The sequence below is a fragment of the Hemitrygon akajei genome, chromosome 5 (assembly GCF_048418815.1).
Source record: "Hemitrygon akajei chromosome 5, sHemAka1.3, whole genome shotgun sequence".
Taxonomy (NCBI): domain Eukaryota; kingdom Metazoa; phylum Chordata; class Chondrichthyes; order Myliobatiformes; family Dasyatidae; genus Hemitrygon; species Hemitrygon akajei.
In genome coordinates this window covers 241,152-265,114 of record NC_133128.1, presented here as the reverse complement: position 1 = coordinate 265,114, position 23,963 = coordinate 241,152, and the positions used below count along the sequence as shown (strand labels likewise).

Below are 23,963 nucleotides of genomic sequence, written 5' to 3'. Positions count from 1 at the left end.
TGGTCACCTCACTATAGGAAGGATGTGGAAGCATTGGAAAGGGTACAGAGGAGATTTACCAGGATGCTGCCTGATTTAGAGAGTACGGATTATGATCAGAGATTAAGGGAGCTAGGGCTTTACTCTTTGGAGAGAAGGAGGAAGAGAGGAGACATGATAGAGGTGTACAAGATATTAAGAGGAATAGACAGAGTGGACAGCCAGCACCTCTTCCCCAGGGCACCACTGCTCAGTACAAGAGGGCATGGCTTTAAGGTAAGGGGAGGGAAGTTCAAGGGGGATATTAGAGGAAGGTTTTTCACTCAGAGAGTGGTTGGTGCGTGGAATGCACTGCCTGAGTCAGTGGTGGAGGCAGATACTCTAGTGAAGTTTAAGAGACTACTAGACAGATATATGGAGGAATTTAAGGTGGGGGGTTATATGGGAGGCAGGGTTTGAGGGTCGACATGACATTGTGGGTCAAAGGGTCTGTAATGTGCTGTACTATTCTATGTTCTATATGTTCTAAACATAGAAACATAGAAAACCTACAGCACAATACAGGCCCTCCGACCCACAATGCTGTGCCGAACATGTACTTACTTTAGGAATTACCTAGGGTTACCCTTAGCCCTCTATTTTTCTAAGCTCCATGTACCTATTTGGGAGTCTCTTAAAAGACCCTATCGTATCTGCCTCCACCACCGTCACCAGCAGCACGTTCCATGCACTCACCACCCTCTATGTAAAAAACTTACCCTTGACATCTCCTCTGTACCTGCTTTCAAGCACCTTAAAACTGTGCCCTCTTGTGTTAGCCATTTCAGCCCTGGGAAAAAGCCTCTGACTATCCACACAATCAATGCCTCTCATCACCTTGTACACCTCTATCAGGTCACCTCCCATCCTCCGCCGCTCCAAGGAGAAAAGGCCGAGTTCACTCAACCTATTCTCACAAGGCATGCTCTCCAATCCAGGGAACATCCTCGTAAATATCCTCTGCACCCTTTCTATAGTTTCCACATCCTTCCTGTAGTGAGGTGACCAGAACTGAGCACAATACTCCAAGTGGGATCTGACCAGTGTCTTATATAGTTGTAACATTACCTCTCGGCTCTTAAACTCAATCCCGCTCGATCTTCCTAGTTCTGGATTCACGAGAACATGGCACGATAAGCAATCCTGAGATCACAATCCTGGAGTTCCTGCACTTTAATTTAGCTAACTTCCTGAACTCCCTATCACTATTAAGGACAGCCAGCATGGCGTCATGCATAATAGGTCATGTCTTTCCAAATTTAAGGGGATTTTGAGGAAATAATCAGAAAGTAGATGAAGTCAAAGTTGTGGATGTTGTGTACATGGACTTTAGTATGGTAATTGACAAGGTCCCTCTTGGGAGGCTGGTCAAGAAGGATTAGTTGCCTGGCATTTGGTATGAGGCAGTAAATTCCATTAGAAATTGGTTTTGTGGGAGAAGCCAGAGAGTGATAATGGAAGATTGCCTCTTTGACTGGAGCCTGTGACTAGTGGTGTGCCACAGGAATCAGTGCTGGGGATCCTTTGTTGTTTGTCATCTATATCAATGATCTGGATGATAATGTTGTTAACTGGATCAGCAAATTTGTGGATGACACCAAAACTGGGTGTGTAGTAGACAGTGAGGAAGGCTATCATGGCTTGCAGGGAGATCTGCAACAGCTAGAAAAATGGGTTGAAAAATGGCAGATGGAACTTAATGTAGACAAGTGTGAGGTTTTGCACTTCGGTAGGACCAACCAGAGTAGACCTTACACAGTGAACTACAGGGCACTGAGGAGTGTGGTGATACAAAGGGATCTGGGGATACAGGTGATGCACCATCAATAACTCTCGGAGATGTGAGGCGAGATATAGGCTTTTATTGGCTGGAAGAAAGAACAAGCAGCAAGTGACCACCATGCTACATCCTGGAGACTGAGGCCAGGGCTGTATCTCCAATCGCCTTTATACCGGGGTCCGTGGGAGGAGCCACAGGAGCAGTCAGCGGGGGGGGGGGGGGGGTCCAGATAGGTATATGTAGTTCACCACAACAGGTCCATAATTCATTGAAAGTGGCATCACAGGTAGATTGAGTCGAAAAGAAAGCTTTTGGCACATTGGCTTTCATAAATCAATGTTTTGAGTGCAGTAGATGGGATGTAATGTTGAAGTTGTTTAAGACATTTGTGAGGCCTAATTTGGAGTATTGTGGGCAAGATGTAAACAAAGTTGAAAAAGTGCAGAATAAATTTACAAGGATGTTGCTGGGTCTGGAGGACCTGAATTATAAGGAAAGATTTGGTAGAAATATACAAAATTATGAGGGGTGTTGATAAGGTAAATACAAGCAGGCTTTTCCCACTGAGGTTGGGTGGAACTAAACCAGAGGTCATAGGTTAAGGAGGAAAGGTGAGATGTTTAAGGGAAACATGAGGGTAAAGTTCTTCACTCAGTGGGTTGTGGGAGTATGGAATAAGTTGCCAGTACAAGTGGTGCATGCGAGTTTGATTTTCAAATTTTAAGAGAAATCTGGATAGGTACATGGATGGTCGGGGTATGGAGGGCTATGGTCCTGGTGTAGGTCAATGTGAGTAAGCAGTTTAGATAGTTTCAGCATGAACTAGATGGGCCAAAGGGCCTGTTTCTGTGCAGTACTTCTCTATAACTCCATCACTCAAAAGCTTTGTCTTTCAATACAACCACCTCTCATTCTTCTAAATTCTAGTTAATTTTGGTAAAGCTGCATGAAAGTCCACTCTGTAGATAACTCCTGTACATTGTTTAGAGAGACCAATATTGCCCAGTGTCCCAACAGTCTTCACAAAACAGTGAACATCCCAGTAATAGCAAACACGAGGAAATCTGCAGATGCTGGAAATTCAAACAACACACACAAAATGCTGGTGGAACACAGCAGGCCAGGCAGCATCTATAAGGAGAAGCACTGGGTCCTGACTGTCGTCCTGATGAAGGGTCTAGGCCCGAAACGTCGACAGTGTTTCTCCTTATAGATGCTGCCTGGCCTGCTGTGTTCCACCAGCATTTTGTGTGTGTTATCCCAGTAATAGACTGTGTTTCTAGTTTCTCTCCTGTGCTTTGTGAGCTCTCCTGTCTCTGTCTGAGCAGCTGCCTTTCTCTTTCTCTCTCTCTCTCTCTCCCTTCTCACCTTTTCTATCTTTTTTCCATCTCTATCTACCTCTCACACTCTTTAGCACCCCTTCTTTCCTGTCAGCCCCTTCCTTACACACACACACACACATGAACACTCACTCACACACTCACTCACACATTCACTCACACTTACTCACACAGTTACTCACACACACTCATATACACACTCACACAATCACACTGACACACTCACAAACTCACTCACACACACTCACTCACTCACTCACTCACAGACTCACTCACACAATCACCCACACACACACTCACACACATTCATTCACACACACATTCACTTACACACACACATTTATCACACAGTCACTCACACATATACTCACACTCACTTACTCACAAACTCATACACACACTCACTTGCTCACTCACACATTCACTCACACACACATATTCACTCACTCACACATTCACCCACACACTCACACACACTACCACACACACTCACTAACACAGTCACTCACACTCATGTACACACCCACACACTCACACACACAGTCACTCACACACATTCATGCAAACACTCACTTACTCACTCACACAGTTACTCACACACACTCACAGTGTCACACACACTCACACACACACTCAGTTACTCACACACACACACATACTCACACATTCGCTCACACACACTCACTCTCACAGAAACTCACACATACTCACTCACAAACACACTCACATACTCATTAACTCATTCGCTCACACAATTATACACTCACACACACTCACACCTGCACACACATTCACTCACATTCACTCTCTCACTCTCTCACACACACACTCACACAGACTCACACATGCTCACACACACTCATTTTCCCTTGCTTTCTGTGCTGGGTATTTCATGTAACACACTTTGTTCTGTATTCATCACAACACACGTACACTCCACTCTCTTCTCCAGAATGGCCAATCGATTGGTAACTTCGGATTTCAGTTCTGTAATCTTGAAAGCCCTGATTGAGAGAGAAAGTATTTAATGAATCAGCCTCATGTGTAAGTTAGCAGGAGTAATGTAATAACTTTAACAACATGGGACTTACCTGGAGAATTGTTCTGCAACCTGAGCCAAAACACTCTGGAAAACTTCATCTTTCTCTGGATTAAGATGAGAAAAGTGAAAAACACTGATTCTCACAGCTAATTAGGATGAATTGCTAAATTGCTATTTCCCCAAACACCACTTCCTTATTCATGATATTCGGAGTATATGGACTCTCCGTTGGTTCCTCCTATCTCCCACTCTTATTCAACCCCACTTCTAATCCTCACAATATGCTTTCCCTAATTATCCATATCTCCTTCCCTGGTGACACCTCTAGTCACTTTCTCCAATCCACACCTCCACAATATACCAAGATGGAGATCTTTTCACTATTTTGGATGAACGTAGCTCTCCAGAAGCTCAATGTTAATGAAGACAAAGCAGAATAATGTGTAACCATAGTGTGATACAGTACAGAAATGGGCCTTCAACCCATCACTTCCATGCTGGCCATTGCTCATCGAAATTAATCCCATGTGTGCATTAGCATCTATTCTGCTTTACCTGCCCTTTTAAGTGTCTGAGTAATTGGCTCTTAAATGCAATCATTGTATCTGATTCCACAATCTCCATTAGCAGCAAATTCCAGATATCAACTACTGTCTAAGTACCAAATTTACTTCTTAGGTCCCCTCTCACCCTAAACTCATGACCTCTTGACTTTGATATCCCTATCATGGGAACACATTGTGCTTGCCCTTTGCATATCTCTCATAATCCTTTACATGCCTATCAGGTCACCCTCAACTCCTTTCGCTCCAGGGAAAGTAAGCCCAGCCTTTCCAAACTCTCCCAGTACTACAATCCAGGCAACAATTCTGGTGAATCAAACAGAGTAACCTACTCAAGCTGGGAACCAATGAGTAAAGCTTACAATGAGTAACATATCCACACTGAAAAACACTCAAAGCCAACAATTAGGAAATGTGTATACTTATACACTGTAAATAACGGTTGCTCAGTGTTCTGGGGTTTAGATGTTTTAAAGGGAACAGGTACAGAAGTAAAATAGGTGGGGGAGTAGCATTGCTAATCAGGGATAGTATCACAGCTACAGAAGGGGAGGATATCATGGCTCTGGAAAGTGTCAGGCCTTGGTGCTCCGACACACCTGAACATCAATGATTTGTTTAAACTAGAACTTCTTAAGTGACTGGTTTAACTGGTAATATCTCCTTGTGCTTTTAGTGCCTCTTGTTTTTTGAATACAGGTTCCTTGTACATCCTGTTTACAATTTATTGAGTTTTGATTTTATTACGCCCGGGATTTCCGTACTATATGCACTATTTAAGTTTATCATGACCAGCGTTCATCGTTGAGTCTTTAATTTGGATCCTGAGTGAACTAATAGTCTGTGTACTCTAGCCCTCTTGAGGAAGTATACTCTGAGTTATTTGCTATTCCTCTGTAATGTTCTTCAAATAAATCCTCGTTGTTACTTTCTATCTTTGTGTCTCAAGTTTACTTTGCAGCTGGATTAATTTGCCTGAAAGTCTTGTTACTGCAAGACTCTGCCATCATGGCCCCGAAAAGGTTTGATCAAAAATATATGGCATTGACTAGCTAAGGAGAGGCAGTTGGACGGCATGAACATTTACTCCACAAAATACTAGCATCATTGGATCAGTTACATATGGCATTGGCCTGTCAGGAAGAAGCTGCTGGGAGACATGAACACGTGATCCAGGAAATTGCTGCAGATGTTCTCCTTGTAGGTGAGATTTATGTACTTCTAAGATTGGTTGTAGTTCCAAGCCTTGCCTGTGTGTCCTGCCTCGGATTCCCTTAACACCCATGAAAGATCCCACTCGCCCCTGAGCATATGATAGTAATTGTAGTGTATGGATTTATTTCTTTTAGTCCAATTACTCCTATTAGCACTAGTTATTGACTGATAACTTACATTGATTTGTTGTTCTCTGTGCAAACTAAATAAACAAGTTAACTTCACCTCTGTGTGTGCCTTCATTTATTTGATATGTGAAGGGCTGTCAGAGGTTACAGCAGGACATTGATAGGATGCAAAACTGGGCTGAGAAGTGGCAGATGGAGTTCAATCCAGATTAGTGTGAAGTGGTTCATTTTGGTAGGTCAAATATGATGGCAGAATATAGTATTAATGGTAAGACTGTTGGCAGTATGGAGGATCAGAGGGATTTTGGGGTCTGAGTCCATAGGACACCTAAAGCAGCTGCGCAGGTTGACTCAGTGGTTAAGAAGGTGTATGGTGTATTGATCTTCATCAATCGTGGAATTGAATTCAGGAGCTGAGAGGTAATGTTGCAGCTATATAGGACCCTGGTCAGACCCCACTTTGAGTACTGTGCTCAGTTCTGGTTGCCTCACTACAGGAAGGATGTGGAAGCCATAGAAAGGGTGCAGAGGAGATTTACAAGGATGTTGCCTGGATTGGGGAGCATGCCTTATGAAAATAGGTTGAGTGAACTCAGCCTTTTCTCCTTGGAGCGATAGAGAATGAGAGGTGACCTGATAGAGATGTATAAGATGATGAGAGGCATTGATCGTGTGGATAGTCAGAGGCTTTTTCCCAGGGATGAAATGGTTGCCACAAGAGGACACAGGTTTAAGGTGCTGGGGAGTAGGTACAGAGGAGATGTCAGGGGTAAGTTTTTACACAGAGAGTGGTAAGTGCATGGAATGGGCTGCCGGCAACAGTGATGGAGGTGGATACAATAGGATCTTTTAAGAGACTTTTGGATAGGTACATGAAGCTTAGAATAATAGAAGGCTATGATAAGCCTAGTAATTTCTTAGGTAGGGACATGTTTGGCACAACTTTGTGGGCCGAAAGGCCTGTATGTGCTGTAGGTTTCCTATGGTTCTATGTAGTTGTACAGACACAACAAATTAGCAATGAGTATGAACCTGAATGTCAGCAAATATCCCCAACTGCACCGCCAGTTATGAGATGATAGAACTCAAAGGAAGGGAGAGAGACACCAAGAGAAAAGAGTGACCCGTATGGAGAAAGCAGTCGCGGCTGCTAGCAAAGGAACATGTAAGTAACAGTGCACAGTACACAGAGATGTACAACAAGCAAACCTAAAGTGGAAATAACATGATGATGGCCTTAGTTGTGAAAGTTGAAGAACTTGATAGTGTTAATGAGGTCTGGGAATCACATATTGATAGGGTTGGACTGTATTATAATGCTAATGATGTGGATGAAGTAAAGAAAGTCTTCACAGTTATTAGCTTAATAGGTGCAATTTAGTAACTTCAGAAAAGCCAGCAGGTAAGACATTTGATGAAACTGCTTCAATTTTACAAAATCACCAAGCCCAAAAGGGCTAGAATAGCTGAAAGATATAGATTTCACCAAAGGAACCAGTCTAAGGGTAAAAGCATTTCCATATAACCATATAACAATTACAGCACGGAAACAGGCCATCTCGGCCCTTCTAGTCCTTGCCGACGCTTACACTCATCTAGTCCCACTGGCCCGCACTCAGCCCATAACCCTCCATTCCTTTCCTGTCCATATACCTATCCAATTTTACTTTAAATGACAATACCGAACCTGCCTCTACCACTTTTACTGGAAGCTCATTCCACACAGCTACCACTTTCTGAGTAAAGAAATTCCCCCTCGTGTTACCCTTAAACTTTTGCCCCCTAACTCTCAAATCATGTCCTCTTGTTTGAATCTCCCCTACTCTCAATGGAAAAAGCCTATCCACGTCAACTCGATCTATCCCCCTCATTATTTTAAATACCTCTATCATCCCCCCTCAACTTTCTACGCTCCAAAGAATAAAGACCTAACTTGTTCAACCTTTCCCTGTAACTTAGGTGTTGAAACCCAGGCAACATTCTGAGCAACCCAGGTAACATTCCAAATTCCAGGGGATTTCCAAATACATTGCAGAACAGCAAAACTTCCCCAATACTCTGACTTTGGAGATGGACTTTCTGATGCATTAGGGGACAGACTTATATGTGGTATGCATAGTCAAAGCACTGTAGAGAGGCTGCTGTCAGAAAGAGACATAACCTTAGAACGAGCATTGACCATTGCAATATCATTGTAGATAGCAGCAAAGGATGCATCAGAATTACAGAAAAAGATTTTACAATGTGAAATGCACAAAATGTCTCTGAATGCTGCAAGAAGTCAAAAATGTTGTCAATGGAAAATCCTCTCACGTTTCAAATGATGGTAAGTTCAAAAAAAAGTTTGCGGAAAGTATCACAGACAAGGCCACATAGAGAGAGTATGCATATCAGGTGAAAAGCACAACCAAAGAGAAAAATCACACAGTGAAAAGTTTCAAACATGAAACTAAACAAATGCATAAAGTTTGTGAAACTGAATCAGACAACACAGAGTCTGACAAAGTTGAGCCATCATCCCTAGAACTGCATGGCATTACTGAAGCAGATCGCAACATCATATGGATCACAACAGATGTGTCTAGTGTAAAATTGAAAATGGAGCTGAATACAGTGTCAGCTTTCTCTGTAATTTCAGAGGCTGATTAGAACAGACTGTTTTCTAAGTTAAAAAAGTGTCTCCCAAAGGCAAACTGAAATTGAATGTGATGTAGGGAGGCAAAGCACAGCAGTTACAGCTTTGTGTTGAAAAGTGGAAGGCCAACATTTTTCAGGCGTGAATGGTTGAGAAAAATCCAACTAGAATGGTTCACAATCAAAGCTTTCAATGTGTCATCAACAGGTATTTGCAGCCCAAATGGTTGCACTAACCAGAGACTGCCACAGCTGCTTAATGCTAATGAGAGGGTTTTTGAGAAGGGGACTGGTAAACTTAAAGGCATGAAGGTCAAAATTGAACTGGATGAAGTAGCAACACCAAGATTCCATAGAGTGTGTCTAATGTCTTACATTCTACGTCCTAAAGTGGATGCTGTACTCCAGAGCTTGGAGGCGTGTCTAGCATTCTCTCCAAGGTTGAGTGCAGCAATTGGGCCATGCCCATTTCCCAATGATCAAGAAAGGGAAGTCTGGAGCTGTGCACATATGAGGGGACTTCAAAGTGAAAATCAACTTGGTATTGTGTACTGTGCACTCTGCAGTAACCCCTGTGATAAATAGAAGATATTTTTGCATTTTTGGCAGGTGCAGAGAGGTTTTCAAGGATTGACTTGTCACAAGCCCATCTGCAAATGGAGATTGAGGAGTCAAGCAGGAAGTTCCTCACAACCAACACTCACAAGGGACTGTTTCAGTATAATTGTCTTGTCTTTGGCATCACATCAGCTCCAGCAATTCAGCAAAGAGAAATAGACCAAATGATCCAAGATATCCCAGGAACACAATGTTACCTTAATGACATCCTTGTGACTGGTACAAATGATGAAGAGCACCTCCTGAACCTTGGTTAAGTGCTTAACCAGGCTGAGTGAGTATGGTCTGCGTGCAAAGAGAGAGAAATCTGAGTGTTTCAAGAGTGAAATTGTTGCAAGGGAGTAACAGGGGATGAAACCAAGTGCAGGACACTGGCACAGAGAAAGGCTCTAGAGGTGCTAACACAGTCGCAAATGTGGAACAGATAACCAGGGGAGTCTTGACTCGAAGATGAGGTTTTCGTAGAATATTTAGAGAATGGAGTGGAGCTTAGAACTAACAGTCCTAAGGGATCAGGAAACAAGGTTAACACTCACTGGAATCAACCAACAAACTGGCAACCTATGACTGTGATGCCAGAGTTCTTATCCTGTATTCCCTGATGGGAACCAGGTGTGCTGTAATTAATTAAACTAGCAACAAATGGGAATCTAATGACAGGAATTAAGGCACAATCAAGGAGATAGGAGTGAGATGGGGGATAACCAGATGGGACCATGACAGTGACCCCCCCCCCCTCCCCACACACACAATGGGAGCCTTCAGGCAATCCTCCAGGTTTGTCTGGATGGTCCCGATGGAAGTCACGGATGAGAGAAGGGTCCAGGATGAAGGAGCAGGAAACCCAGGAACATTCCTCTGGGCCGTATCCTTCCCAGTCGACCAGGTATTGGAGCCCCTGCCCCAACGGTGCACATCCAGTAGCTGTCAGATGGTGTACCCTGGGTGGTCGTCGATGATTCAGCTCGGTGGAAGGGGTTCGGTTGGAGGGCACAAGGGGTGACAGAAACTGGTTTTAATTGGGAAACATGAAATGTAGGGTGGATGTGCATAGATTTAGGCAGCTTAAGTCAAACTGCTGTGGGGTTAATGATACTTTCGACCTCAAAAGGTCCCAGGAAGCGAGGGGTGAACTTCTTGGGCTTGTTCTTGAGAGGAATGTCTTTGGATGAGAGCCACACCTTCTGCCCAGGTCGATACTCAGGTGCAGGAGTCCAATGTCGATCGGCAATCCTCCAGTTGTGGTCGGCTGATCAGAGCGGGGCCATGTGTGCCTCTTCCTAGACCTTGTGGCACCGGCCGATATGGGCCTGAACCAACGGCACTGCAATCTCCTCTTCTTGAGCGGGAAACAGCAGGGGTTGGTACCCAAGAGAGCATTCAAAAGGAGATCTTCCGGTGGTGGTACTGACCAGAGAGTTGTGGGAGTACACTACCCATGCAAGGTGGTCACTCCAGGTAGACTGGTTATTGGTTGTTATGCAACATAGCGCTGCCTCCAAATCCAGGTTGACCCGTTCCATTTGCCCGTTCGTCTGTGGATGGAAGCCAGATGATAGGCTAACTGAGGCACCCAGGGCTCGACAAAAGGACTTCCAGACTTGTGAAACGAATTGAGGACCCAATCGGAGATGATATCTGCAGGAGTTCCATGGAGGTAGAAGACATGGCTGATGAGAAGGTCTGTGGTCTCCTGAGCAGAAGGGAGTTTAGGGAGGGCTACAAAGTGCACAGTCTTGGAGAAACGGTCTACCATGGTAGTCCCATGATAAAATCTAGGGCTATGTGCAACCAAGAACGACTAGGGACAGGTAGGGGACAAAGTAATCCAGCAGGTGGCCAGTGGGAGGCTTTTCTGCAGGCAAAGATGGAACATGCAGAGACATAGGAACAGGTATCTGCCTCCATGGAAGGCCACCAAAAGTGTCTTTTCAGGACAGACAGTGTCCGATCACTCCCAGGGTGGCAGACGAACGGAGACATGTGCCACCACTGGAGAACCTGAGACCTGATGGAATCAGGCACAAAAAGGAGATTGGTGAGTCTGTTGCCGGGGTCAGGGTCATCCCATTGGACCTCTTTTACTATGGACTCAATCTCCCAAGTGAGGGTTGCCACCAAACAGGATGGTGCGAGGATGGTCTCCGGGCTGGAAATGTCCTCCTTGGAATTGTATTGGCAGAAGAGCGAGTCAAGTTTCCTGTTCTTAGAACCCGGACGGTAGGTGAGAGAAAACTTGAATTGGCCAAAAAATAATGCCCAATGGGCTTGGCGGTAGTTCAAGCATTCGGCGGTCTGGATATATCCAAGGTTCTTATGATCAGTCCAGACGATAAACTGGCATTCTGCCCCCTCCAGTCAGTGCCTCCTGTGACGAGATCTGAAGGATTATCCAAAGTGGACTGTTCCTTTAAAAAGAGAGAGAGGGAGCAGATGGTGTGTGTACTATTTCAGGGAGAGAGAGCAACAAAAAGGTCTGTGAGTGGCCATGGAAGTGGCAAGGCAGAACTATATGACAGCTGGTGTTCAGCAGTTGTGAAATATATACAAGGTCAACTGGCTCTGTAATCAGACACACCAGAGACAAGGAAGGCACTGACACTGGTTGAGCTTAGTTTGCCAACGACAAAGGTGGGGCTTTTGCTCACAGTGTGGACAAAGGGGTGGCCGGTGGGAAGCTATCGGTGTGTTTAACCCTGGCCTGGGTTGATAGTTTACCGTGGAAAACCAGCATTCCTCTTTTTGTCGTCACAAGTCGGTGACTTTAATAAGTTTCGGGAGCAGGAGAACAACATGGAAGATTTGACGGCATCGGCACTGGGAAGACAAAACATCTCTCTCTCTCTCTTCAAACTACTCAACTCAAATTCCAGAACTGAACTGACTGCATACCTACACCATCGTAAGACTGTATCATTTCACCACCTAAGCTGGAAGAAGTTTGGGGCAACTTTATTTACTCACTTATAATTGCATACACTCTGCTAACCTGGTTGCCTTATCTTGTTTTGTATTACTTTATCACGTAGTTGCTAATAAAATAGTGTTTATAATGGAAGACTTAGACTCCAGGTGTGTCCATTTCTACTGGTCCTTTTTGACCCATTATGGGGTACGTAACACTGCATCCTCCAATGCCAGTTTGACCGCCAGTAGCTCCTGGTTCCCCACATCGTAATTTCGTTCAGCAGGGGGCAGCCGGCGAGAAAAGAAGCTACAGGAATGAAGTTTCTGGTCAAGACTTGATCGTTGGGACAGAACTGCTCCCACCCCGGAGTCGGAGGTGTCAACCTCCACAGGACCAGGATGGGAGCAGATGTGAAACGCCTCTTCAGTTCAGCGAATGCTGGGTCAGCCTCAGAGTCCCAAAGAAAAGGTGTTTGTGAGTTAAGTCAGGTAAGGGGCGCTGCCACCCGACTGTAATCCCTGATAAATCAGCGACAAAAGTTTGCAAACCCCAAAAACCACTGGAGTTGCTTGCAGGTTGTGGGTCTGGGCCACTCCGCCACCGCCCAGATTTTCTCAGGATCTGCTCTCACTTGCCTACTCTCGATGATGTAGCCTAAGAAGCACTTCTCTGCCTTCACAAATAACTTGTTCTCCCAGTCTCTGTAGGACTTGACAAACATGATGAATGTGTTTCTGGAGACTGCTGGAGAATATTGAGATGTCATCTAGATAGATGAACACAAAGCGGTTAATAAAGTCCCTCAGCACATCATTAATTAGTGCTTGAAAAACGGCAGGGACATTGGTGAGGCCAAACGGCATGACCAAGTATTCGAAGTATTCTGCTGGAACTCTGGACAAGTCGGGGGTGGGGGTCCAAGACAGGCAGGGTCGCAGTAGCCTCCCTAGGGGATAGGGCCGACAACAGACAGGTGGCATGGCAAAACGGGCTCCAGCTGGCTATCCTCCCAGTAGATCAGTCAACATTGGGGTTGTGGTGTTTCAACCTGTGGTATCCCAGAACTATAGGGACTTGAGGAGAATGAATTAGATTAAAACGTACCTTTTCTCGAAGGTTTCCAGACAAAATCAAGGTCAGGAGCGGCGTACAGTGGGTGACCGAAGCCAGAAGTCTTCCGTCCAGTGCCCAGGCCTCCAGAGGGGTACTTAATGGTTCCTAAGGAATTCCAGCCTGGGTGGCTGTGTCCTCATCCAACAGATTTCCCTCGGCACCAGAGTCCACCAAGGTGGATAGAGACAGGGACTGTTGGTGGTAGTTCACAGTAGCCTGGATCTGCATCCAGGTTTGGGGGACTGAAGGGAGTGTTGTCTGACTCACCAGAACAGTCGGAGCAGGAGCTATGCTAGGAGTGGAAGGGAGAGAGAGGTTAGGGCTGGTTGAAGATGGTAAAACAGGCCATGGGGTGACCCAAGGAGTGAGGCGACCGGTTTTCTCTCTCTGACGCTCTCAAAGTTGGTTATCTAGCCTGGTGGCTAGTGACACCAAAGTGTCCAAGCTTTTAGCATCATCCCTTGTTGCTAATTTGTCTTTTATCTTGTCACAGAGACCCTGTAGAAATACTTCCTGTGGTGTCTCGTCATTCCACTCTGAGTCGGCCGCTAATGTTCGGAACTCTATGGAGTATTCGGCTATGCTTCGTGAGCCTTGACGGAGAGTCAGTAGGCGCTTAGCGGCATCCTTACCATGAATGGGATGTTCAAAAATCTTTATTATTTCAGAGGCTAAGATGGAGAAAGAAGAGCAGGTCTCTGGCTGGTTGTCCCAGATCGCGGTGGCACATGGTAAGGCATCCCCTCGCAACAACCCCATGATGTACGCTATCTTTGATCTGTCGGTGGTGTACGTACGTGGCTGTTGCTCAAAAACCAAGGAGCATTGCAGTAAGAAAGCCTGGCATTTCTCTAGGTCCCCAGCATAGGGTTCCGGTTCGGGTACGTGTGGCCTTCTTGGTGATTGTGTTGTCATCCCAGGCAGTGCGGTTTGTTCAGACTGGGTTCATGGAAGGGACGGAGTAACGGGAGCGGATACCCAGTCGACCTGCTCACTGACCTTCTTTACATTCTTGGACAGAGCATGAAGATTTTTCATGACCTCTCTGAGCAGTTGATCATGGAAGCCCAGTAGGGAACCCTGGCTGGCGAGGGCCTGTTGCATGGAGGACACCTGGCTCCAGTCAAGATTAAGAGTCTTTCCAGGAGCTACATGTGGTGGCTGGGAATAGACAAATTGAAGATTTGACCAACAGCTGTTTGGGATGCCCAAAGTTCAAAATGCACCCCACAGGCAGTGTCACACCTGTGGGAATGGCCATCATCACCATGGCAAAGAGTACATATTGACTTTGTTGGGACATTCATGAACTCCATGTTCCTGATTGCTGTGGATGCTCATTCGAAGTGGCCAGAAGTCATACCAATGAAGTCAACCAGATCAGAGAAGACTGTTTCCACTCTGAGGACTATCTTCTCCAGAAATGGCTTAAGTCCCAAGTTGCCTTCTGACTCCTCAGAACTTGACTTTAAGTCAACCGAGTTGTCTAGAGTGCTCCCAGAATATTCAGACTTGCTGGAAGTATTTAGCAAGAAAGCCACAACGCTTCCTCCATATTCATTTTCAATCTTTTTTTATTGATTAAAAAAAAGATACAAATCAGAGGAGAAGTTATATCAAATACATAATGCAATAAATGTACAAACAATGAAAGGGATATATACTGTCAAAGTCAAGTAAATGTAATATTAGGCTATTGTGTATAAATGAACCACAACTCCTCTTGGCAATTCATACAAAAAAAAAGACTGGAAATTTTTATAATAAAGAGATTTTTTTTAAAACCACTAAACTAACCTAAAACAAAAAAAAAGGGACTGGTCAGTCCATTTGAGGATAAAATTACAAAAGAAAAAAAGAAAGCATCCTTCTGGTCAGCTCTGAACCTTCGTGGAGAAAGAGAAAAAAAAAGATTTTAAAAATTACCTAGAAAAATAGAGAAAGAAAAAAAATTAGATCATATGAAAATATTGAATAAAAAGTCGCCAGGTTTGCTCAGATTTAAAAGATGTATCAAATGTCCAACTTCTAATTTTCTCCAAACTTAAACAGGACATAATGAAGGAGAGCCAAAGAAAGACAGTGGGTGGATTAGAATCTTTCCAGCATAACAAAATAGCTCTCCTATCCAGTAAAGTTGAAAAGGCTTCACATGTTGAGCGGAAGCAGGAACACTTCCTGCTTCCTTTGGAATAATCCCAAAGATTACCGTAAGTAAATTAGGTTGTAAGTCCACACCTATGATTTTTGATAACGTTCTAAAACCATCTCTCCAAAAATTATTTAACTTTGTACAGGACCAAAACATATGAGTTAGAGTAGCCAACTCAGCATTACATCTATCACAGGTGGGGCTTATATTAGAAAAATTATGCGCTAGTTTATCTTTTGACATATGCGCCCTGTGCACTATCTTAAACTGAATTAGGAAGTGACATGCACAGATAGATGAATTATTAACTAAATAATAAATTTTATTCCATTGATCATCTGAAAGTGAATCCTGAAGTTCTATTTCCCAAGCATGTTTAACCTTATCATCAGGCATCATACGTGCATTCATTAACTATTTATATATAATGGCTATCAATCATTTTTGAAATGGTTGAAGCTGAAAAATAGCATGTTTCATATTTGTTAAATGAATAAATGGATAATTCGGTAAAAAATCACATAAAAAATTCCTAACTTGTAAGTATCTAAAAAAATGTGCATTAGATATATCATATTTATCCACTAGCTGCGAAAAAGACATTAAACAGTCCTCTAAAAACAAATCTAAAAAAGTTTTTATTCCCTTAGTTTTCCATATTAAAAAAGCCTTACCTAGAGTTGATGGTTTAAAGAAAAAGTTAAAATAGATATTACTAGAGAGTACAAAGTTATTTAAATCAAAAAATCTGCGAAACTGAAACCAAATTTTTAAAGTATGTTTAACAATAGGATTAAGACCTTGTCTACCTATCCTGGAGAACAAAAAGGGAAGAGAAGCTCCCAGAAAGGAAGCCAAAGAAAACCCCCTTACCAAATTCTCCTCCAAATGTAACCATGAAGGACAGTCCTGGTTATCTATACTGTGAATCCAAAAAGTGATATAACGAATATTAATTACCCAATAATAAAATCTAAAATTTAGTAACACCAGTCCTCCATCTTTTTTTGATTTTTACAGTAAAGATTTATTCACTCTGGATCTCTTATTATTCCAAATGTATGACAGGATCATGGAATCTATTCTATAAAAAAAAACATTTTCGGGACAAAAGATGGAACTGCTTGAAATGTATATAAAAATTTCAGTAAAATTACCATTTTTATAGCATTTATTCGACCAATTAATGACATCGATATAGGCGACCATTTGGAAAATGTTTGTTGTGTATATTCAATTAGAGGAAATAATTATACTTATATAGGTCTTTAAAATTTTTAGTAATTTTAATACCAAGATAAATAAAATAGTCAGAGTAATTACTAAAAGGAAAAATACATTTTTATGTAAGTTTAGTTTATATCCAGAGAAAATACTAAATTCAGTAAATATGGATAACATAAAGGGAATAGATTTCCTACGGTCTGAAATGTAAACTAATAAATCATCTACATGTAACGAAACCTTATGTACTTTATCCCCTCTCTTAATACCCTGAACAGAATTAGAATCCCTAAGAGCGATAGCAAGTGGATCTAAAACCAAATTAAATAATAAACGACTAAGAGGACAACCCTGACGGGTTCCTCTATATAATCTAATATAAGGAGACTTTTGATTATTAGTTATAACCGCAGCCACCGGGGCTTGATAGATTAGTTTGATCCAGGAAATAAATCCCGGACCGAAATTAAACCTCCTCAAAACCTGAAAAAAAATTCCACCCTGTCAAAAGCTTTCTTTGTTTCCAGAGACACAATACATTCAGATTCTTTAACTGAGGGGGGAATAAATAATATTTAACAATCTTCAAATATTAAAATGTGAATACCTATTTTTAATAAATCCAGTTTGATCATTTGAGATAACAGTAGGCAAAATATTCTCAAGTCGATTGGCTAAAATCTTAGAATTTTAAAATCCACATTCAGTAAGGAGATAGGTCTATAGGATGCACATTCCGATAAATCTTTTCCTTTTTTAGGAATCAATGAAATTAATGCCTCATAAAAAGTTTTTGGAAGATTCCCAGAGGATATAGAATCAGTGAAAGTTTGACAAAGATGTGGTATAAGCATTTCATTGAAGGTCTTATAAAATTCCATTGTATATCCACCTGGTCCCGGAGCTATCCCTAATTGCATAGAGGATATAGCTTTAGCTATTTCCTCTTGTTTAATAGGTGCATCTAGTATATTAATATCTTGAGTCAAAATTTTAGGTATATTTAATTTTGGCAAGTATCTATTCATAATAAAAGTATTATCAGAGAATTCAGATTTATAAAGATTGGAATAGAAATCCATAAATACCTTATTAATTTCATAAGGGTCTAATGTTTCAGTTCTATCTGGTCTGCATATTTTCAAAATCCGTCTTCTGACCATGTTTGCCTTTAACTGACCAGCCGAGAGTTTACCTGATTTATCTCCATGTATATAAAATAAACTTTTAGATTTAAAAATTTGCTGTTCGATGGGAAAGGTCAGAAGCAAATCATATTGTGTTTGAAGTTCAACCCTTTCCTTTATATAGATCTTCAGTAGGTTTTACTGAATATGCTTTATCTATCTCTCTAATTTTATTAGTAAGCACTAACAGTTCTGCTTTAGTTTTCTTTCTTAAATCTGCTGAATATGAAATTATCTGTCCCCTAAGAAAAGATTTCATCGTATTCCATATAACCAAATTTGACATTCCTTCAGTTGTACTAAGTTCAAAAAATATAGAAATTTGCTCCTTAATAAAACTAACAAAGGCTGGATCCTGTAACAATACGGGATTCAATCTCCACTGTGACATTTTCAAAAGACTATCAGAGAGCTTCAGAGTTAATTTCAGAGGCGTGTGATCCGAAAGCGCAATGACGTCATACGCAAACTCAACAACGGAGCATAGCAAGCGTGTGTCTAGTAAAAAGTAATCAATTCTTGAGTATTTATGATGAACGTGTGAAAAAAAAGAAAAGTCTTTGTCATTAGGATGTTTATATCTCCGGATATTGACCAGGCCATATTCTAGTAAAAAGGAATTAATACAGGCCGCTGCTTTATTAGGAGGCGACGGATTGGTTGATGACCTGTCAATCGCCAGATTCAGACAGCAATTAAAGTCACCACCCATGATCATCTTATATTCATTCAGATTCGGTAGCTCAGGACAAAGTTTCTTTAAAAATTCAGGACTGTCTGAATTTGGTGCATATACACACACCAAAGCTACCTTTTGACCGCATAATAAACCAGTAACAATTAATTATCTTCCAATTGAATCAATAATAGTATTAAACTGTACAAAAGGGATTTTAGAGTTAACAAAAATAGATACCCCTCTAACTTTATTAGTCAATAACGAATGATATAAAGGTTCTTTCCAGTATTTGAAAAAGCGATCTTTATCTGTCTCCGTACATGAGTTTCTTGCGCAAAAATAATATCTGCATTAAGTGTTTTTAATTTCTTAAAAATCTTTTTACGCTTAATAGGCTGATTCACGCTGTTCAGATTCCAAGAGATTATATTGATTTTATTAACATCCATGTTTAAGATTTAATTTAAAGCTTTATGAAGAAAACTATTGCGCAAACGCACATTAATCCAAAAGGAACAGATTTGACCAGAAGTGACGACATATTTGTGAGAAAATGTCCATCAATAGAACTGCCCAATCGAGAAAAAAAACCTATTCTAATAGCACCACCCTCCCGCAAAGCCCCAAAAAAAGCAACCAATAGAATGATCTCATGCTAAACTAATGACCCTTGACCCTGTCCTCCATTTTGCAGCTATATTAAAATGAAGTATTCATCCCACCGAATCTAGCCATAATAGAAGAGATAAACAAATTTCAAAAACTGCGATGTTATGTCTAACAATAATAAAAATGTAACTGGCAATGGCCATCTTAAATTCATCAGAAGTATATTAATCACGCATTCAGAAAAGGATAAATCCAATCAAATAATATTACAACTGAAGTTCTTTCTTTCAAAAATAACTTACAAGTCGTGCAAAAAAATAGGTGAATATATATACAAACGTATATCAAACCTAAAGCTATATTAATATTGAGATAAACGAAAAGATAGAAAAAATAATTCAAACCAGGTCCTATGTGGACCTCTATAATATGAAACAGATTTCCTACAAAGCAACTATGAATATATACTAACTACTAACAAATAAAAAGAAAAATTAAATCAGCTAAGTCCCATACGGACATCCAAAAAGCATAGAATAGACTTCCCTCAGGGCATCTATAAACATCTCATAGATCATAATTACCTATTCAGGTTACAGTCGGCTTAACTTTGAAATTCTTAATAAACTCCCACCCTTCGTCAGGGGAATAGATCCTCTGTGGCTGAGAGTCAGGGGGGAGGATTATCAGCCGTGCAGGGTAGCGAGGTGATGGATGGAAATTTTTCTTATACAATTCACTCATGACTTCCCGGTATTTCCTTCTTTCGGCAAAAATCTCAGGAGGAAAATCTTCGACAATATGAATTTCAGTTGAATTGAAGATTATTTTTCGCTTTCTTCTGGCCTCTCGAAGTATGACTTCTTTGGTTGTATAATAATGCAAGCAAAGTACGATTGGCCGGGGGTATAATTCAGATGAATGCCGAAATCCTGGAATTCTGTGGACCCTATCGAGTAAGGGGCTCACTTCAAGAGTCGCACTAAAAAGTGAGTGCAGCATATCTGAGAAGAACTTTAACAGGCCACCAGTTTCAGTATTTTCAGGCAAACCTAATATACGTAAATTCCTCTGACGTGCTCTACTGTCTAAATCAATAATTTTTTCTTCGTTTTTGATAGTTCTGAGGTAATTTCATTAATTTTCTTTTCCAACAATGACATCTTCAATTCTTATTCGTTGATAGTTTGCCTGAATTGTTCATGTTCATTCTCAATCCAATGTTGACTTGAGCGTCTGAAATTGAAAGTCCAGATTCTTCAGAGATTCTTGGACATTAAAGATAGATTTTTCGAGCTTCCCGTTAGTATCCATCAGCTTATCTATCTTAGTATTAAGCAATCCAAATTTAAACTTTATATCTTGTATTGAAGAGAATATTCCTGCTAAAGTAACAGGTTCCTCCGATTTCTTTATTAGTTCAGTTTGTTCTGTTTCAGGAAAAGTCTTGCCGCTTCTCAATTCAATACCAGATCGACTTCCGGCTATCGTAATTAAATCATAGATCCTTCAACATAAGTAATAAATCTTCAGACTTGAAAAGAGTCTGTCAGTGGGATGTAAAATATATTAAAAAAGTGGAGCCGCTATAAAGCGTGCCTCACTCCATGCACTGCAAAATGGAGTCTCCCTGACGCTTCCTCCATATTTTACTTTCTACCAGATACTTGTCCTCCGTGGGGAAATCTCTATGCCTTATCCATTCCCCAGAGACAAGCCACAGAAAATATAGTAAGAAGACTTTGCCATCCAGGTTCACTTGACCATCCACTTGGCCTGTTGGAGAGGGATTCTCTTTTGTATCAAAGGAGGATAGTGGGCAGGGGCTGAATTAGTTTACTATTAAGAACCAGTATCCACTCCCTCTTATGAATATGGCATTCAAACTATTACAGGGAGAAACTGTCTTCACAAAACTTGACCTCTGGAATGCCTACAACCTTATCCCGATTGGAGAGGGAGAAGAATAGGAGATGGCCTTCAACACTTCCACTGGACATTATGATTATCAATGACATACTCCAAGAAATACTCAACTGCTTTGTATTTGTTCTTTGGATGATGTTCTAATTTTTTTCTCGAATGGTTCAGGAATATGTCTAACATGTACAGAGTGTTCTTCAATGGCCATTGGAGAAACAACATTTTGTAAACTTGAGAATAGCAAATTCCACAACCCCAGTATTTCTTTCCTTGGAAATGTAATTTCCAACAGGAATATATGGATGGACACTGAGAAGACCCAAGTGATATGGAATTGACCACAACCCACATCGGTTAAACAGCCCCAAATCTTTTTAGGGTTTTTATACTGGTGAGACTGAAGTAGATTGGGACAGTGCTTCACCAAACATCTATGCTCTGGGTGGTCCCAGAGGCCACCCATTTTAATTGCACTTCTGTGGTGAACTACCTATACCTGTCTGGACACGCCCCCTGCTGTCTGCTCCTGTGGCTCCTCCCACTGACTGTGGCTCCTCCCACAGACCCCGGTATAAAGGCGATTGAGGCCTGAGCCCGGCCCTCAGTCTCCAGGATGTAGTATGGTGGTCAACTACTGCTTGTTCTTTCTTCCAGTCAATAAAAGCCGATATCTCACCTTCACGTCTCAGAGAGAGTTATTGATGGTGCATCAACTTCCCATTCCCATTCCGATATATAAACATAGAAACATAGGAAACTTACAGCACAATACAGGCACTTTGGCCCACAGGTTTATGCCGAACATGTCCCTACCTTGGAAATTACTAGGCTTACCTATAGCCCTCTATTTTTCTAAGCTCCATGTACCCATCCAAAAGTCTCTTAAAAGTCCCTATTGTATCCACCTCCACCACCATTGCCGGCAGCCCATTTCACACTCTCACCACCCTCTGAGCAAAAGACTTACCCCTGACATCTCCTCTGTATCTATTCCCCAGCACCTTAAACCTGTGTCCTCTTGTGGCAACAGTTTTAGCCCTGGGAAAAGCCTCTGACTCTCCACATGATCAACGCCTCTCAACATCTTATACACCTCTATCAGGTCACCTCTCATCCTCCATCAGTCCAAGCAGAAAAGGCCGAGTTCACTCAACTTATTCTCATAAGACATGCTCCCCAATCCAGGCAACATCCTTGTAAATCTCCTCTGCACCCTTTCTATGGCTTCCACATCCTTCCTGTAGTGAGGCGACCAAAACTGAGTACAGTATTCCAAGTGGGGTCTGACCAGGGTCCTATATAGCTGCAACATTACCTCTCAGCTCCTAAATTCAGTTCCACGAATGATGAAGGCAAATACATCATATGCCTTCTCAACCACAGAGTCAACCTGTGCAGCTGCTTTAAATGTCCGATGGACTCAGACCCCAAGATCCCTCTGATCCTCCACACTGCCAAGAGTCTTACCACTAATATTATATTCTGCCATCATATTTGACCTACCAAAATGAACCACCTCACACTTCTCTGGGTTGAACTCCATCTGCCCAGTTTTCAGCCCAGTTTTGCATCCTATAAATGTCCCACTGTAACCCTATAAATGTCAAACTCAAGGCCCGCGGGCCAAATCCGGCCCGCGGTGGAATTATCTTTGGCCCGCAAGATAATATCTAATTACTATTAAAGCCGGCCCCAGTAATCGAAGCGCCTATGGCGTATGAAATGGCTAATGCTGAGTTTATTCAGGTACCAGGTTTTCAGGGTTTTTAGTGTTTATTCGGCAGTCTTGCTCGGCAGTCTTCTTCATAAGAAACGGAATTTGTAAAGTGAAACACTTTGTAGTTATAGCAGAGACTGAGACACATGAGAGCAGGCTGAAAAAACGGAGGCAACGAAAGCTGCGTTCGCACGCGTCCGACTGATCCGGCCCGCATGAAGCTGCATTTTGCTCAATCCGGCCCGTGACCTAAAATGAGTTTGACACCCCTGACCTGACAGCCCTCCACACTATCCACAACACCTCCAACCTTAGTGTCATCAGCAAACTTACTAACCCATACCTCCACTTCCTCATCCAAGTCATTTATAAAAATCATGAAGAGTAAGGGTCCCAGAACAGATCCCTGAGGCACTCCACTGGCGACTGACTTCCATGCAGAATATGACCTGTCTACAACCACTTGTTGCCTTCTGTGAGCAAGCCAGTTCTGGATCTACAAAGCAATGTCCCCTTGGATCCAATGCCTCCTCACTTTCTCAATAAGCCTTGCATGGGGTACCTTATCAAATGCTTTGCTGAAATCCATATACACAACACCCTATTGCTCTTCCTTCATTAATATGTTTAGTCATATCCTCAAAAAAATTCAATCAGGCTCGTAAGGCATAACCTGCCCTTGATAAAGCCATGCTGACTATTCCTAATCATATTATACCTCTCCAAATGTTCATAAATCCTGCCTCTCAGGATCTTCTCCATCAATTTACCAACCACTGAGGTAAGACTCACTGGTCTATAATTTCCTAGTCTATCTCTACTCTCTTTCTTGAATAAAGCAACAACATTCGCAACCCTCCAATCCTTCGGAACCTCTCCCGTCCCCATTGATGATGCAAAGATCATCGCCCGAGGCTCAGTAATCTCCTCCCTCCCCTCCCACAGTAGCCTAGGGTACATCTCATCCAGGCCCGGCAACTTATCCAACTTGATGCTTTCCAAAAGCTCCAGCACATCCTCTTTCTTAATATCTACATGCTCAAGCTTTTCAATCTGCTGCAAGTTGTCACTATTATCACCAAGAGCCTTTTCCATAGTGAATACTGAAGTAAA

General features: G+C 42.0%; 1 protein-coding gene across 13 annotated transcripts in view; it reads right to left on the bottom strand.

Moving 5' to 3' along the window:
• Positions 1-23,963, bottom strand: part of pde9aa (phosphodiesterase 9aa) — a 304,953-nt gene that overhangs the window by 146,937 nt on the left and 134,053 nt on the right. For all 13 annotated transcript variants that reach the window (XR_012098852.1, XR_012098853.1, XR_012098854.1 and 10 more), the window contains 2 exons: positions 4,230-4,284; positions 4,072-4,142 (listed from right to left, as the gene is read on the bottom strand). Coding sequence is in view for 9 of the 13 variants with exons in the window: in XM_073044718.1 (XP_072900819.1) it covers positions 4,072-4,142; positions 4,230-4,284 (126 nt within the window). In the remaining 4 variants the exon portion in view is untranslated. The remainder of the gene's footprint in view (positions 1-4,071; positions 4,143-4,229; positions 4,285-23,963) is intronic.